We start from the raw sequence: 17,297 nt of genomic DNA on the forward strand, positions 1-17,297 counted from the left end.
TGGGCTGGAGCCAACTGAGCAGGGCCTTGAATGCCATGTTGAGACAAGCTTGTAAGCAAGGGGGTCATGGGAGGTGGGGTGTGATCAGAGCTCTCTCAGAAAGACCATGCATCTTGCATGCCAACCTGCTCAGAAAGGCAGCGAGGTGGCAGATGGACTGGCGGTGGGTGGTGGGGGAACAGGAGACCCCTACAAACCTAGAAATAAATTAAACAAGGACTGCCTTGGGTGGTGGTAAGGGGGTAAAAGATGAAAGACAGATACTGAATTCAGAAACAGTCTAGAGACTCACCAGGATTCAGGGCTGAGGCTGCATAGAGAGACTGCAGCTGTTCTGAACTAAGTCTTTAATACTAGAAAAGTATCTGGTACTTAGGACACACTGAATGAACAAACGACTGAATGAATGAATGATGTTTTTGCCCTAGGTCTTAGCGGGAAGCCCACATCCCAAGGCTCCTCGCCCTGCCCCACAGCACTGAGGAAACCCTAGAGACCCAGTGGGGTCGGGACACAGCCTGTGTGGGTGCACGCAGCTCTGCTGTATTGGACTGAACTGAATGCAAAGGACGGCCTTTTGTAAAGCTGCCCTGTCCCTGGCCTGGCTCCAAGTTTATGTCGGCCTGGGGGCTCATGGGGACCTCCAGCCAGGTTCCAAATGTCCTCCCAGAGGGGTGAGACTGGGGGAGGGCAAGGGGGAAAAGGGATCAGGCCAAAGGCTGGAGGTTGTGGAGGATTCTGTCTCCACATAGCTGAGAGCTTTTGCCGAGCCTGGCCTGGGCCCCTGCTAATCCCCCATCCCACCCTTCCCCTCAGGCCCATTTTCCTTGTCAGAGACTCAGAATCCCCAGCTGAGCCCCTTGACCCAGCTCATCTTGCCTGAAGAGTAGAGGGGCCTTGGACACTCCCTGGAGCTGTGCACTGAGCCCCGAGAAGAGGGGCCCTGGTTCAGGCCTGGGAAGGCCAAACTCCCCCACCCCACACTCTCCGGACTGTTCCACTAGCCTGCAGGGTCTCTCCTTTGCTGGAGGAAATCTGGAAATGCCCCTGACCCCGAGGTGACCTCAGTGTATGAGGTTAAGCACAGCAAGGCCCTGACGAGGGCACTCGTGAGGCACACACGTGCACACACACCAGCACACACGTGAGCAGGGAGCAGCTGCGGCAACACCGGCCCTGCTTCTCTTGAACCAAGTCCCCAGACAACGGGCCTTTGAGGAGGGCACATTCCAGAGCAAGGTGGATTTGCCAGGGATCTCCCCCACACCACACCCCCCCACCACGGCAGCTGCCAGAGAGGCGGGGGGAACGCAGGCTCCCGGGCAGCTAAACAACCTTGAGAAATAGAACCATTTTCCTTCCTGAAAGTCAGCCCTCCCTGTGGGCAGGAGGCTGCCCACTGCCAGGGCACTCAGCTGACTCAGGGTCAACAGCCTGAAGGAGCCAGGCTCCCGGAGGCCCCACGTGCTCGCCTGCCTTGAGTGGGCCCCCTCTGAGTGACCCTCCCCTAAGGCATCCCTTCTCTTTCTCCTGCCTGGCTTGACCAGTGCTCCAGACAGACTCCTCTGTTCACTAGGGGCACCATGTGCTTTCTGTGGGATGTGGCCAGGGGCGCTGAGCCCGGCGCAAGTTCACTGGATGCTGTTCATCTGGCGGGAGAGGCCCTGGAGCTGGCTCTGGCCAGCCTCACCCTGCAGGGCTGTCTGCAAGTACCTGAGGGGGTCGGGGTCACCAACACATCCATGGGGGTGGTCACTTGCTCTTCTTCCTGGGCCTCCAAGATCCTCTGTCCAGGCAGTGGCGGTGTTGGTCTTCCTACAGCATCTCCTGCAGAGGAGGGAGGGGAGGGGATAGCGGGTAGGTGGTGGCCCTTGGCTGCCTGACTTCCCACCCCTGGACAGCGTTCCCTCCAGAGATGCCGACAGTGGCCTTCCCTCCTCCCTGCTGTTCTGACTCTGAGAACCAGCGGTGAAGTCTAGGGCGGGTCACTCCTTCTGCCTCCTACTCTCCTGAAACTTAACCTGGCCCCCAACAGAGTCAAAGAACCTGAGAGCCCTCAAGAGTGTCAGGGTGCATCCAGTTTCACCCTCCACTTCACAGGCGAGGAGACAGAGGCTCGCAGAAATGGCCACTTGTTCAAGGCCTCTAGGTTTTAGAGACGGAGCCAAAGCCCAGGTCTCCTGATTCCCACTTCAGCATTCTCCTGTTTACTAAGCACTTTACAGTTTACAGAGCTCTGCCTCTAACACCAACACCTCATCTGCCTTAAGAGGCAGCAAGGCAGGCATTGGTGTCCACATCACAGTGGAGGAATCTTGCTTCTCAGCTCTCTGACTTCTGAACAGTATCCAGTCCCCAACCCCAGGGACCACCAAGTTGGGCTCAGTGGTGCTCTATCCACTTCCTGAGGGAAGACAGGCGGTCCCCAGGGCCCTGCCCCACCCCTGCTTCAGCCCGCGCTTCCTCTTTGGTCTCGTTTATATGCTGAACGGCTCGTGAAGTGCAAAAAGACTGCTGTGGCTGGGGAGGTATTTACAAGGCATCATGGTGTCCTTCTATAGCACCTCAGGTATACAGAGCTCCCAGAGAAGGTGTTCACCCATCACGTCATCCACAACCTCATCTGATTTGAGCCTCGTGCATCAGTGTATTAACTCCACTCCTAGATTAAGGTCTCTCCTTCCTCCTCTTCTGTTTCCTGGGAGCCGCTAGGAGGAGAGACTCACCTGGGACCCAGGCAGGTAGTTGGGTAACGCTGGCTGTGACCTGCACAGAAACGGGAGGAGGTCAATCTTGGCTTCTCTGTCCCCCCTTCCCCTGCCATGATGCACTTCCTTCTGCCACACTCACCCCTGCCTCCAGGCTCCCTGTCCAACTAACTCTCTCATTCACTTTTCATTCATTCCAAGTATTGATGAGTTCTTACTACATGCCTGGCATTCTGCTAGGCACTGTCTTAATCTTCTCCACTATCCTATGATGGTAGGCTATAATGATTAATTGAGCTGATGTATGTAATACGCCAGCTCAGTGTTATACCAACACACCATGTCAATGCTATAATCTCCACATGTCAGCTAGAGCAACAGAAGCCCTGCAGTTAACTGGTCTACCTAGGGTCACAGGGCCAGTATGGTGAAGCTGGGACCCCAGGCCACACTGGTGTCCCTCACCATAGCCCATGGACAGAGGCAGATAAGCGTTGGGGAGCCAGGGGAAAAGAAGGGACTGGGAAGGCAGAGGGCCAGGAGCATGGCTGGGGGCTGTGAGGACGCGGAAGTAGAACTGTGGTCTGGGAGGACGACTAGTGCTTCTCCGAGGAGAGAAGACGCTCACTGGAGAAACAGTGTTTGGAGACAGTCAGGGATGCAGGCTGGAAGGGCAGGGGACAGGACTGCGACTGGCAGACTGACAAGGGAAGAAGCAGCTTCACTCCTCTGGAATGTTTTTCTAGGAGGACACTCAGTTCTTTACAGGGAAATCCTGGGCTCAGGAAAGGGGGCAGGATGCCCCTTTCTCAGTGAAGGAGTTTGAGGCTGTTCACAGCTCTGCCTCTGCTTCCCTGTGAGCCCCTCACAGAGGAGACCTTGAGGCTTAAGCAAATCAGGCTCAGAAAATGCCGAATCTGGAATTAATCTGGAACCAGTTCTAGACCTCATCTGCTGTTCTTAAAGCTTGAGTGACGGCCAGGACTAACAGCACACGTTCCTACTTCCTTTCTGAAGGGGACCCCAGACCATCCCAAATGAGAGAACTCGCACAGTAGCTGCTGGAAAAACAGGAGCCGTCATTATTACTTGCATTAGCGTAGAATTCGGTCTTTGGACCGACTCTTGCACTTTGGCTTCCCTGCAAGTCAAATTCTACATACAATCCATCCTTCTCCCTTCCCTCTCTCCTGGGACGCTTCCCTGCGGCCTCAGTGCTCCCAGGTCCTGCTCTTGGCCACCCGTGCCCGACTCCCTGGTGGGAGGACTCACTTACCTGGCCAGCCTGAGAGTCACCTGAGAAGGAAAGGTGAGACCATGAGCTGAGAGAGGAGAGTCTGGCTGCCTCCTCCCTTTCACCCAGCCAGTGCTGGTTCAGTCTGTCACCTCTTGACCTTGTCCCCAGCAGGGTCAGCAGCAGAGAGAACTCAGACCCTTCTTGCCTGCCTCTGCCCCTCCCACCCTTCTGGGACTGGCCAGAACACAGCCCAGAATCCCAGGTCTGGACAGCCTACAAGGTGGGTCACTTGGTGAGAGGAAACCTCCGGCTTTCCTTTAATGCTTCTGGTGGCAGGAGTCCCACCCACTCTGGGCCAGTCCACCCCATCGGTCCTAGCCTCCCAGCCACACCAGGTCACTTCAGCCTTGCCCTGGACTACCTATGGCCCAGGTGAACAGTTCTAGGAAGCGGGGAGGTTGCTCTTTGCTTGGCTAGTGTCCAGTTACCATGATGACTGGGGCTCTGTCCTGACTTCCCTGTCTGTTCTAGTTTCCTGGAGTACTATTGGCCATCACATAGTTCTCCTGGTCCTAATATATTCTTGGCATTCTGCACTCTGTGCTACCAGTAACCTGGGTGTGCCTTCTGTGTGGTTTCCCAGGGCACCTGCCAGGCATGCCTCAAGCCCAGTCTCTTTCCAGCCCCGTACCTCCTGGGCCCGAGGCAGCTGAGCTGGAGCCAGTGCTCTGACTCTAAGGCCAAGGGAGGGGATCTACAGCCCCCCGACTCCTCAGGATCTGCCTGCCAGTTTTGCAGCTTTGCAGAGAGCACCAGGCCCAGAAGCTCATGGCTGGGGGCAGGGGTGTGGGATGCCGCTGACCCCTCCCACTTCTACCAGTAACTCCCTTGGACATAGCCATATGGGAGAAGAAGGAGGGAAGGCCTTTCCATCACGCCTGCCCGTGAGAGAAGGTTCCCAGAGCTGCGCTGCTGCTCCAAAGTCCCGTTCTAAGGCCCCAGAGAAAGGATGCCATGGGTCCAGGACAAACACCCAGTGGCTCTTTGAGGTGCTGTGGCTTGCTTCTCCCCCATCCCAGATACCCTTGTCAGGGATGGTCCCGGCCTCAAGCCAGGTGCTGGTGGCCGCCCGGAGGGGCTCCCTCTCCACTGGCCGCCTCTCCACTGGCCTGGACAGTGTCCCATTGCTCTTCTGCTCGTGCTCCCTCGAGGGCCTGGCCAGCTCTTCCTCCTCGGCTTTCCTCATGGAGAGGCGGATGTCGGAGCTCGAGTAGGTGTAGCCGTGGCCGGCAGGGCATATCTCCCTGAAGGCCTCTGCAAATCCAGCGGTCAGAGGACAAGATGAGAGTGCTATTCCCACAGGAACCCAAGGCCCACCTTCCCTCCCTTTGGGGACAAGGCAATTGTGGCAGCAAGGAGGGAGGGACCCCAGGTTGGGTTAAGGGGTTGAACAGGAAGGAAGACTCAGGGTCTTCTGGCCTGAGGTTAGGTCCAGGTGGGGGGAAAACAGCCACTGGGTTGGAGGAAGGCCCCTGGTGGCCAGGGCTGAGATGGGGACAGAGTGTTACCTGTGCCAGGCAGGGGGCATTTCTCACACTTGCTGCCCCATGCTTTGCCCACTCGGCTGCAGCAGCATATCTGCTTGGTGATCCGCTGGGCCAAAGGCAGGGCGCAGGTGCCGGGCCCCAGCAACCGGTAGCAGAGCCCCTGCTGCATGGAGATGGCCTTGTCCGCTGCAACAGACAGGGCAGGTGGGGATGGGCAGGTGGCCAGAGGGAGGGGAAAGCGTGGTGGGAGGGCAGTGGATGGAGGGGCGGCTGGCCATGTGCACGCAGATTGGCCCGGCCTGTGTCTCAGTCTGGAAGTTGGGGCCCTGCAAATGCTCACAGAACATTAGGAAGAGTAGCTTCAGGGATGTGTTAGCACCTCTTCATGTCATCTGTTTGAGAGGACCCTTGACTCCCAATCCCATGTGGGGAAGCCGAGAGCAGGAAATGGGGATGTTCTTGCTCATCTCCAGGTGCTGAGTCTACAAATGTTTACAAAAGCTGATGGTCAGGAGCACAAGTGGGGAGCAGTGTACTCTGAGGGCCACGGTCTCCCTGGGAAGATGAGATGTGATGAGAGCCTAGAGCTGACGGGGATTTTTGAGGACAGGGGACCTGCCTTGGTCATCTTTGCAGCCCTGAGCGGTGTCTGGTGCATGTGGATATTCAGTAAATACTTGTTGGATCGATGGATGGACAACTAGATCCATGAATCAAAATCCTGTGGGCTGCAGCGAGTGTGAGCCACGCTAGGTTTAGATAATGACAAGAGCACCACATTGTTCCCTTTCTTGTGCTTTCAGAGTAAATATTAGAGACTGTGCTCTTGTAAATTATCTCAGTGGAAAATGAGGAGGCCATGCCACGCTGAAAGATATTGAAGTCCTTAGAGGGCTGAACAAGAGGATGAAGGGTAGGGCGAAGAGAACAACACTCAAAGCTGAGGGCCCAGGACTGAGCAGACCAAGTTCAAATCCCTGCTCCACCAAGAGCTATGCAGCCTCCCTGGGCTTCATCTTCTTTCGCATAAAATAAGGATGATGATGATAATGGCATAGGTAGTGGACACCTGTATTTCTGCCTATTTGGCATCTATGCCCCTATATTCTGGTAACAACATCATGATTTTCCTATGGGATCCGCCCATTCTCCGACTTTTGGTCCATGCGGAGTGGAGGCGGACCCCACTTCCTGGTTGAAGGAGTGTAGTTCATATCTCTGGTCACAGTGGTTGGGTCAGGGATGCGCAGTTGATCAGCTTTGAGACTTTTCCTGGATTATTAGAAAAGAGGTGCTTTTTATTTTTCTATTTTCTTGATGAGTTTGCAAGGCTGGGAGGATGTTGGCCTGGAGCATCTGATGGCCACTTTTTAAGGAACGATGGAATCATCACAGAGGAAACAGAGCAAGAGACATCCTAAAGACACTGTGGGTGCCTGGATCCAACCGAGCCTGAGGCTCACTTATTCCTGGACTTCCTAGTTGTGTGGACCAATTAGTTATTTTTGCTTAAGGTAGTTTGAGTTGGGTTTTGTGACACTTGCTACCCAAAGGCTTCTGACAAATAAACCTTCTTCATGGTAATGTATATGAAAATGCCTTGTCAAAGGTCACATGCTCTGCACATTATCAGTCAGTCCATGCGCTTGAGTCTCCAGGTGCCATCTCTGCTTCCAGCAGCTGCTTCCTTTGGAATACAGTAGGGAAGGGTCCCATTGAGCCCCAGAACAGAAGCAACCCGACTGGGAATATCAGGAGGCTGCCCTAGCATGGAAGGGCTGCTCTTCTGGCCTTTGTCAGGGGGCAGGGAGGGAGACAAAGCTCAGAAATGAAGGGAAGAGAAACCTCGTGCCTACCCCTCACCCACAGGGAGGTGAATTGTTGCAAGAGGGTGGAGAGGGGAACACTAGGGAGGGAAGGAACAAAGAACACCCAAAGGCCACTCTTTCTTCCTGTCTGTCTGCAGGGTCTCTTTCCAGCACTAATAAATAAAAGTCACATCAGATGTTAAACACACCTGCCTGATAAGGAATCTTAAGGGAGGAAGGAGAAGGGAGTGTTGTTTGCCCCTCAAAGCCTTGATTACACATCTCTGTCACCATGAAGTCTTCCTGAGAGTGGCCCGATGTGTTCTCCCCACTCTGGGACTCTCAGTCTCTGGTGTCCCCTCTTAAGGCTCTTCCTGTCTCCTTGTCTTGGACACTGGGTTTAGTCTCTCCCATTATGAGGGTGCTCCCTCTGGATGGTTCTGGAGTCTTGTTCATCCCATGGCCTCCCCAGACCCAGTACCTGGTGGTTTACAGACTGAGGGCTTGGCTGGCCACAGGGAGCTCTCCTGAGCCTTGGGTGGCCAAACTGACCTGGGCTGGTACTTTGCAGGGGCCAGAGGGGACTGGCTTAATTAGTTCTGGTCAGGCCTCCCTGATCTGGGCTGTGGTATCACAGGCCCCAGGGGGAGGGAGGGTGCCAACGTGGGCCTCTCCCAGCTGGAAACCACAGAGGTCACTGGAAACAGCTGACTGGGTGGACACAGACACAGACACCATGCTGATATGACTAGTGACATGTATGTGCTCATAGACGCAGAGAACATTCACAAGCACAGGGACCACAGGGTCATGGAAAAGCCCTGGGGCCAGAAGCCCTGCTGTTCCTGCCCCTCAAGAAAGGTCTGCAGCTAAGGCATCAGGCGCTGGAAGAGGCAGCTACAGCTCATCCAGACGTCACAGCAGAGGCAACATACATCCCCCTAAAGTAAATGAGGCAACAGATGGGACAGTAGTGATTAGAGAAGAAACATAAGAAATAGAAAACCCCAAACTGCAAAGCCCCCGAAGAAATGCCTAAAGCCCAAAGAGAAGCTGTGAGTGGCTCTGTCTCAGCAGGAGGGGGCAGATCAGGTTCGGTACATTGGGCCCAATTCCAGGTCCAGTAGCAGCCCCTGGGCCCTGCGATGGGGCCTAGAGGGCATTTCTGCTCTCAGCCTGGCCCATGGACCCTGAGGATTCCATCTTGCCTCCTGGCCTCCCCACCCTGGTCCCCGCCAGCACTCACACACACAGCGACTCCTCGATGGATCCAGCATGAGGCCGGGTCTGCAGGTGCAGAGGTAGCTGCCCCTGGTGTTCACGCACTCCGAGTCCTCGCACAGGCCCAGGGTCAAGCACTCGTTGACATCTGCAGGGTAGAGGGAGATGACCAAGTGCCCGCCCCACTGAGGCCTGATGGAGGGGAGGGGCTGGGGCAGAGCTCCTCAATGACTTTCTCCAAATAGAAAAACCACAATAAGAGAGCTGCCATTTACTGAGTGTGATTCCTCTCTCTGTGCCTCAGTTTCCTATTTGTAAAGTGAGGATAATAAATAGTAACTCCCATATAGTACTGTTAGGGGGATAAAATAAGATAAAAATTGCAAATCACTGGGTCCAGTAACTGGTCATAATGGTCATAATATTAAGAGCTAATGTTTATTGAGTCCCTAGAATGTGCCAGGTGATTTACATACAATACCTCATTTAATCGTCATAATGTTATCAAGTAGGTCCACATGGCCTCATTTTATAGGAGAGGAAACTGAGTTTCCAGGTAACTTGCCCAGAGTCACTCAGCTAGTAAGTAGCATGCTGGGAAGTAACAGGAGGAGACTGTGAGGGAAAAGTTTGAGTTGGAGGGTGGAGAATGGGCTGCTAAGTCCCCCCTATTCAGCCTTCCTTGAGAGAACCTGAAGCATCTCAGATGCTGAATCCAAGGTCCAGGGACCAAGTCCGCAGTGAGAAGCTGCAGGATGAAGGGACCCGGGTAAGGACCAGAAGGCAGGAGGCTGGAGGTAGGTGCTGGGGGAGGGGGAGAGGGTTAGGAAGGCATGTCTCCAAGTTCTCTGACGACCCCAGCCTCAGGCAGGCCACCCCCTCACCCGCAGACCAATAGATGCTTGTGCTACGCTTCAAACAAGGGAAACGTTAGCTTCCTTTGTGACCTCAGAAACGTTTCATGATGGAAATTTCTTCGTGCCAAGGGGAAATCCCAACCCTCACACTCTAAGCTCCAAGAAGTCAGGGGCTCCCTTGGTGATAGCACCAGTGCTGATGACAGTGATGGCAGCAGTGATGGTGAGCAGGGAGGGGCACCCACCTCTGGGGCCAGGAGACAGCACATGGCAGCCCAGTATCAGCAGAGCCATCTGCTCACTGGCAGGCTTTGGGGAAGTTGGCACTGAGCACAGGAATAAAGGGGCTGAAAGATGACCCAGCTTGGGCACCAAAGGGAACTGCTCCTTGGCAGGATGCCCTATTGGGAGGGAGAGCTGGGAAGGGGAACTGATCCATTTGTTCCAGACTGTGACCAGGATGATGTCTAAACAGAAATCTGACTTGGCTCCTGTCTGCTTGAAAAGCCTCTGGGCTCCCCATTACCTCTTAGAGGGAGCTCCTAAAACCCTACCTGGTATCCAAGGCCCTCCACCATTTCTCAAGGCCTGTGGGCGAGCGGGCGGCTCTGATAAGACACTGGGATGCCCGTGTTGTTTCCTGTGGGTACACAGGCTGTACTCCAGCCAGTCCAAACTGCTCCTTTGCTTATGCTGTTCCCTCAGCCTGGAATGCCAACATACCCTTTAGTGGGCCAAGTCTGTTTTTTTTAAGTTTAGGCCAGGTATCACCTGAAGCCTTCCCCGATCCTCCAGTCTGAGAAGGGGCCCCACCATGGGATCCATAGCAGTGCCTCTTTCCATTGAGAGCACTTCTCTCATTGTAATTGTTTAGGTATCTGTCTTCACCATCACTGCGTACTAACACCTAGCCCAATGCATGCAGCTCACAGCAATACCCCAAATTACTCTGTGGAAGTAGGAGAGAAAGATGGAGAGAGAGGAGAGATGGTGCATGTGGGTGCAGACATGAGCAGGTCCCAGCCCAGATATGGGGACTGCAACTACAGACATGGGAAGGGGGAGGTTTCAGGGGCAGGGCCTCTTGGGGGCCCTTGGCATCCTGTATCCAGGGAGGCTTAGTGGAGTAAGGACGGAGAGCTCATTTGAGATCCTGGGAATAACTTGAACCCTACAGACTGGGAAACCTGCCAAGAGGAGAGGCCACTGGGGACAGTATAGGTATGAAGGGCCCTATTGTGCTCTCTGAGGGTAAAAATGTGGACTTCTCTCCACACCCACTGTCTGCTAGGTCCTTGGTTCACTGCACCTGAGAGACCGACCCCGGGCTGGGCTGGGTCAGAGGACTGCCCTTTTGTCTGGTCCAACCACTTTTTTTAATCCAGGCGCCAGAAATTCCCTCTGCGGCCTGGGACCCCACAGGCAGATAGCCCAGCCATCCCAGGGCTTCCCCAGACTCCTCTCTCCTGAAGAAGCCTCTGGGGGACGGGACCTAGGAGGCCATCTCAGTCACTCCCTGTCTCTAACAGAGCTTCATAGCCATTCAGATAGTGATTTGTCTGGTTCTCAAAGCTTGTCATAGTGGGGAGCTGGCTCAGCCCCAGGAGCCTCTCGCTGGCTGGAAGGCCCAGCTCATATCACACCTATTGCCAAGTCCACAGCCAACAAGGGCCCCCACTCAGAGCCATAGCTGAGCCCCACTTCCCACTCCTTTGTCCCAAGGTGCCCCTGGGCCTTGCCTCCTGAGGGTTCTCTAATGCAGAACACCCAGGCCTCAGCTGGCCTTACAGAGACTGCCAGCCAGGCCAGCAAGGCCAGGGACTGTGCTTTAAGGTCACCCCTCAACCCCTGCCCGCTGCCCCCACCTCCATCCTTTCCACCTGTGCCCTCCCCTCCCACTTCCTGTCTGTGGGAAGGAGGCCTAAAAGCTGAAGGTGCTTTGTTGGGAAAAGTCCACAAAAGTCCCCAACTCAGGCTGACTTGATCTTCCACCCTGGAGTCAAAAGTCCTCCCACTCCAGGGAGAGCAGCCCAGGTGGTGAGTGGATATGCGGGGGCTGGGGTGGCATCTTGAGACAGCGCCACACAGCCCCAGAGCTGCAACAACCAGCCCAGATCTGGGTGGGTGGGGGGGTGGAGATGGGGACGAGGGAGTGGGATTGGCTCCCAGGCCCTTTCTCTGCTTGCACAATCACTAGCCCCTGAATTCCTTAGGGCCCTGGAACCAGCAGCCACCGCAGCTCCCCAGGCTGGAGCTCAGAGGTGCCCAGAGGAGACCCTTCAGAGAGTGACAGCCATTCCTTCTGTCTGGGGTGGGGGTGTCTCCCTGCATCATCAAGCCTCCATCCTTTCCCCTCCCCAAGCCCAGCCCTGGCCCTGCTCATCCTTACCTTGGCAGTGAGTGAGGTTCAGTCTCTTGTACCCCTGGGGACACTGCAACTGGCCATTTTCAATCACCGGGGAGGCTAAGGAGTGAAGATACAGACAGGGCTCACTGCAGGCCCCTTGGGCTCCTCTGTCACCCATGCTGGGAAGTGGGGTGCAGTCTGGAGTCCAGCCCTCTCTGCAGCTGTGAGGCCCCACCCCCAAGCCATCACCCTGGGGAGCTGTGCCTCCTTGACCAAAATTCCTTCCCTGGCTCTCACCAAGCCACTCTCAGCCCACCTTACTGTTACTGAAAGTGATACTAAGTGACAATATATCTTGTATACAGTTATAATATTAGCTACAGTATATATTATATGATATGCATGTTATATAATACAACATGGGATTGAACAAGTTTTATTTATTTTTACTTTTTTTTAAGTAATCGTAGATTTGCAGGAAGTTGTAAAAAATAGTACAGAGATGGTCCCCTGCATCCATCATCCACTTTCTCCTAATGGTTGCCTCTTACACAACTAGTTTTTTTCAGTCATTTTAGAATTTATTTACGTATTTTACAATATTATGTTTTAAAAATTGAAGTGTAGTTGATGTACAATATTATATGTTACAGGTATACAATATAGTGTATATTTTAAAGGTTTTATTCCATTTATAGTTATTATAAAATGTTGGCTAAATTCCCCATGGTGTACAATACATACTTGTAGCTTATTTTATACCTAATGGTTTGTACCTCTTAATCCTCCACCCCCATCTTGCCCCTCCCCTTTCCCTCTTCCCACTGGTAACCACTAGTTCCCTCTCTACATCTATGAGTCTGCTTCTTTTCTGTTATATTCACTAGCTTGTTGTATTTTTTTTTAGAGTCCACATGTAAGTAATATCTTACAGTATTTGTCTTTGTCTGACTTATTTCACTTAGCATATTGCCTTCCAAGTCCATCCATGCTGTACACTAGAAACTAATACAACATTTTAAATCAACTGTACTTCAGTTGAAAAGCAAACAAGCAACCAACCAACCCATTTAAAATATGAGCAGAAGAACTGAACAGACATTCTTCTAAAAGAGGAAACACAGATGGCCAACAGGAACATGAAAAGTTGCTCAACATCACTAATATCAGGGAAACGCAAATCAAAATCACAATGAGATATCATCTCACACCTGTCAGAATGGCCATCATAAAAAAAACACAAATAACAAATGTTGGCAAGGATGTGGAGAAAAGGGAACACTTGTACACTGTTTGTCGAAATGTAAATGGGTGCAGCCACTACAGAAAACAATATGGAGGTTTCTCAAAAACCTAAAAATAGAACTGCTATATGGCCCGGCAATTCCATTCCTGGGCATATATTGAAGAAAAACAGAAACATTAATTCAAAAAGATACATACACCCCACTATTAATGACAACATTATTTATAATTGCCAAGATACGGAAACATCCTAAGTGCACATCAATAGATAAATGGATAAAGAAGCTGTAGCATATATATGCAGTGGAATACAATTTACTCATAAAAAAGAAGGCCATTTTGCCATTTGTGGCCCTTCATTCACTTTTTTTTTTCACTTCAAAAACCAGAATTTTATAACTGGCATAAACTTTTCCATTGCGTCAAAAACAAAATTTCTAGAAATAAACTTAACCAAGGAGGTTACCTATACTCTGAAATTTGTAAAACATTCATGAAGGAAATTGAGGATGATACAAAGAAATAGAAAGACATCTTGTGCTCTTTGGCAAAATGGCTGTACTACCCAAAGCAATTTACAGATCCAGTGCAACCCCTGTCAAAATACGACATTTTTCACAGAACTAGAACAAACAATTGCAAAATTTATATGGAACCATAAAAGACCCTGAATTGCCAAAGCAATATTTTGTAGGTATCTTTTTTTCCCCCTCTTTCTTCTTTTTGTTCTCTTTTCTTATGGCTTGATGATTAGAGAAATTCCTTTAACATTTTTTATAAAGCTAGTTTGGTGGTGCTGAATTCTTTTAGCTTTTGTTTATCTGTGAAGCTTTTGATTTCTCCATCAAATCTGAATGAGAGCCTTGCTGGATAGAGTATTCTTGGTTTTAAGTTTTCCCCTTTCATCACTTTAAATATATCATGCCACTCCCTTCTGGCCTGTAGAGTTTCTGCTGATAAATCAGCTGATAACTTTATGGGAATTCCCTTGTATGTTATTTGCTGCTTTTTTCTTGCTAATTTTAATATTTTCTCCTTATCCTTAATTGTTGTCAATTTGATCATTATGTGCTTCGGTGTGTTCCTCTTTGGGTTGATTCTGTGTGGAACTCTGCACTTCCCGGACTTGGGTCACTGTTTCCTTTCCCAACTGGGGAAGTTTTTGGTTATTATCTCTTCAAAAAATTTCTCAGGTCCTTTCTCTCTCTCTTCTCTTTCTGGGACCCCTATAATGCGAATATTAGTGTGCTTCATGTCCCAGAGTTCTCTTAAACTACAACTATAGTTGTTTTATTTGTTTTTAAACATCTGGATATGACAATTCACAGTCTGGTTCTAAGTTCAGTTTATTTTGATACTTGGGTTCTTTTTTCTTTTTGCAGATTATCAGATATTTGGTTTTAATGCTACCATAGCTAACAAAGAATCCAAGACTGAGGTGGAAGAAGCCCATGGTTGGTCGCACTTATAAAACCATGATACTCATTCACTCACACTCACTAACCATGTGATGCTGCTGTTCAAATTTGGTTAGTGGATTCCCATGTTCCCTGAGGTTAGTTAGTTGTTCTTACAAGTTCAAAAAAGTTAGAAAATCCCAGTTTTCAAGCTTTTCAAGTATGCAAGTGAAGAGGATCTACAGCAACAAATCACACAATGGCGGAACTGTTTCCAAACACCCGTTTTCAAAAGGCCCTCTCCAAATCACAACTTTCTTGAAAAGCAGCCCCGCTTCAAGTTCATAGTGAACAAAACTGGGCAGTGGCCCGAGTCCAGGTGGACCAACAAGGCAATAATTCTCAGTATTTTGGTGCTGATACATGTCCTACTTTGATTTTACAACATTCCCCCTGACTTTAAAAAGAAAAAAGAGTATGCTTAAAAAAGTTGACACTCAATAAAAACAGAGAAAACAGTTCCATTACCCTAGATGGACAGATTAGTACATCAACCTACAAAGAAGTGATTTGAAAGCGGTTCTTTTTGTTTGTTTTGAAGGTTTTGGGGTTTTTTTTCTTGAAAGGTGCTAGCAGGTAGTATACTGCTGACAGCCACCTGTCATTACAGGAAAAGGCAGCAAATGTGGAACACCCATCTTTTTGTTTAAAAAATAAAGAAGAACTATTTTGTTTAAAAAATAAAGAAGAAATAAAGATTCCTTTGCCAAGACATAGCAATTCTCAAGAGGTACTGGGATTTTCACAGACACTATTTCAGAGCAAAGTTCCATAAAGATACCCTTATGCTTCAAAGGTCTTGTTTTACAAAGTTAACTGCATGATGACTTCCTATAGCAATATGTACTCTCCTGGCTTTGACTTGTTTGTGGCAATAGCTTGCCTATGAACTCTGTGGTGAGGGTACTTTGCATACAGCGTTCTCCAGCTCCGTTACCTTTCCAGTCCTAACATCAGCCGCTACCCTTACAGAGCTGTTGGGTAAACCTTATTTTTATTCAAGAAATCATTTACTGTTGAGAACACACGTCTTCTGGTTCAGCATTAGGGGCTTACACAATAGATAGTTCCTCATGTATTTTATTGTTGAAATAGATTCTTGCAAGTACCAAGAGACATCTTAGGAATACTTGTACCTTTATCCAATTGTACAGCAAAATGTGAGTGCCCCAGTGTTTTAAAATATTTTTCTAGTCAAGATAGCTTTCACTCTCTCATTAGCTGTTATCTCCGGGCACATTATACACTTCAGGCAAGGTTTGGTACTAATGATAGTATAGCTATAAACTGTATTTCATATAGCCCTCGTTTTTTGGAGGGGGTGGGTAATTAGGTTTTTATTTATTTATTTTAATGGAGGTACTGGGAATTGAACCCAGGACCTTGTGCATGCTAGGCATGCACTCTACTGCTGAGCTATACCCTCCCCTCATATAGCCTTCTTGATCATTTGGATACTGGGGTCCATTCTGGGTCCCATCTGAGAGTGCATCATTATTCTTACCTTGTCGTACACCTGATTACCTGTCAGAGGAGAAGCGTGGGCATTGCATTTTTAAATGAGTGCTCGCGATTAGTCATATTATTTTAAATGTTTCTCTGCAAGGATTTTTTAGAGTCACTTCTCCTCCTGGTGAAGGCTGCTTTAGTTAAAACTAGATGACCCAGTTGAAAAGCCCCACAAACCGAGCATCGTCAGGCATTACATGTTGTGATACCGCAAGACCAACAGGTGCCGCATTTCCCTGGAAGTCCCACTCCTCCCTAGGATACTTGTGTGCCAAACACAACACGTGACAGCCTGACATACAGACCAAGTGAGGACATAAATTAGTAAAGCTGAAAGTTTTTTTAAGGTTGAAGAATTGTAAATTGAAGTTGTAATAGTTTTTCCTACCATGGATGGTCTTCCTCAGGGTTTGCATGTGAGAACTAGGCTCCAGCCTAAAAGGCCGCCTTGTGCAGATAAATGAGGATTCTGAAAACACTGACACTGAGGAGAAGGGTGGGGATGAGGCTGGGAACTGTGAGTGCCTGGTGGCATGAACTGAGGACAGGGAGGAGGGAAGAAAGCGAGGAAGCTGTTTTTTGGAGAAACTCAGAAAGCAAGCTGATTAGCCGCAGCCTGCGAACATTACGTACAAGGAGCAGAAGGTGGGAAAAAGTAACGTGAGGCTGATGCCAGGGGGCTGAGGAACAGTGACAAGGGGACATTTGGACACCACTTTGGAGGCACAAGGCCTTTGGTGTTTATCTGTTTCTCACAGTAACCCTGCAAGGCAGGGGCCACTATCCCCATTTTACAGATTAGGAAGGTGAAGCTTAAAGGGGGCTGAGTCTGGGTTGAACCCAAGCCTCTGGCCACGAAGGGCACATCCCTCCCGCACCCAGAGAGGAAGGGGGGCCAGGAGGCCAGGGCAGCAGGTGATGTCAGGATGGAGAAGGTTAGGCAGAAGGACCTTACTCCTTTAATGAGCAGGAGACGGGTGGCAGACAGTTGGGATCAGAGCCGGGGTAAGGGTGGAACCCACTGTGGCCCCTGCAGGAGACCTGGAGGACCCAAGGATGTGTAAACTCAGAGGGGCTGGGCTCAGTTGTTAGTCTGGAAACATGTGCTTTTTTTCTATAAAGTGATTTCCTCCCAAGAGGACGCTGCCCTCTCACCAGTCTCGAGAAAAACTGTTGGCTGGACAACCCTTCATGAAGGCAGGCTTCTAGAGAGAAAGAAATGTCAAAGCCAGTCTTCCTGGTGAAACGCCCCTTTTTGCCAGCCACCCCCACCCCACCTTGAACTGGGGCCTCCGGTGCCCTTCCTCACACCTCACAGAAGCCGTCTCTAAGGGGCTGGTTTCTAGCTTCTGTAACACCAA

At 50.5% G+C, this 17,297-nt stretch overlaps 1 protein-coding gene across 4 annotated transcripts in view; it reads right to left on the bottom strand.

Annotated features, from left to right (window-relative positions):
- Positions 1-17,297, bottom strand: part of LTBP2 (latent transforming growth factor beta binding protein 2) — a 99,599-nt gene that overhangs the window by 23,108 nt on the left and 59,194 nt on the right. For all 4 annotated transcript variants that reach the window (XM_072963419.1, XM_072963420.1, XM_072963421.1 and 1 more), the window contains 7 exons: positions 11,768-11,842; positions 8,547-8,669; positions 5,514-5,678; positions 5,029-5,259; positions 3,985-4,004; positions 2,727-2,766; positions 1,714-1,827 (listed from right to left, as the gene is read on the bottom strand). In XM_072963419.1, the coding sequence (XP_072819520.1) occupies positions 1,714-1,827; positions 2,727-2,766; positions 3,985-4,004; positions 5,029-5,259; positions 5,514-5,678; positions 8,547-8,669; positions 11,768-11,842 (768 nt within the window). The remainder of the gene's footprint in view (positions 1-1,713; positions 1,828-2,726; positions 2,767-3,984; positions 4,005-5,028; positions 5,260-5,513; positions 5,679-8,546; positions 8,670-11,767; positions 11,843-17,297) is intronic.

Source organism: Vicugna pacos, chromosome 6 (assembly GCF_048564905.1).
Source record: "Vicugna pacos chromosome 6, VicPac4, whole genome shotgun sequence".
In the NCBI taxonomy this organism is placed as follows: domain Eukaryota; kingdom Metazoa; phylum Chordata; class Mammalia; order Artiodactyla; family Camelidae; genus Vicugna; species Vicugna pacos.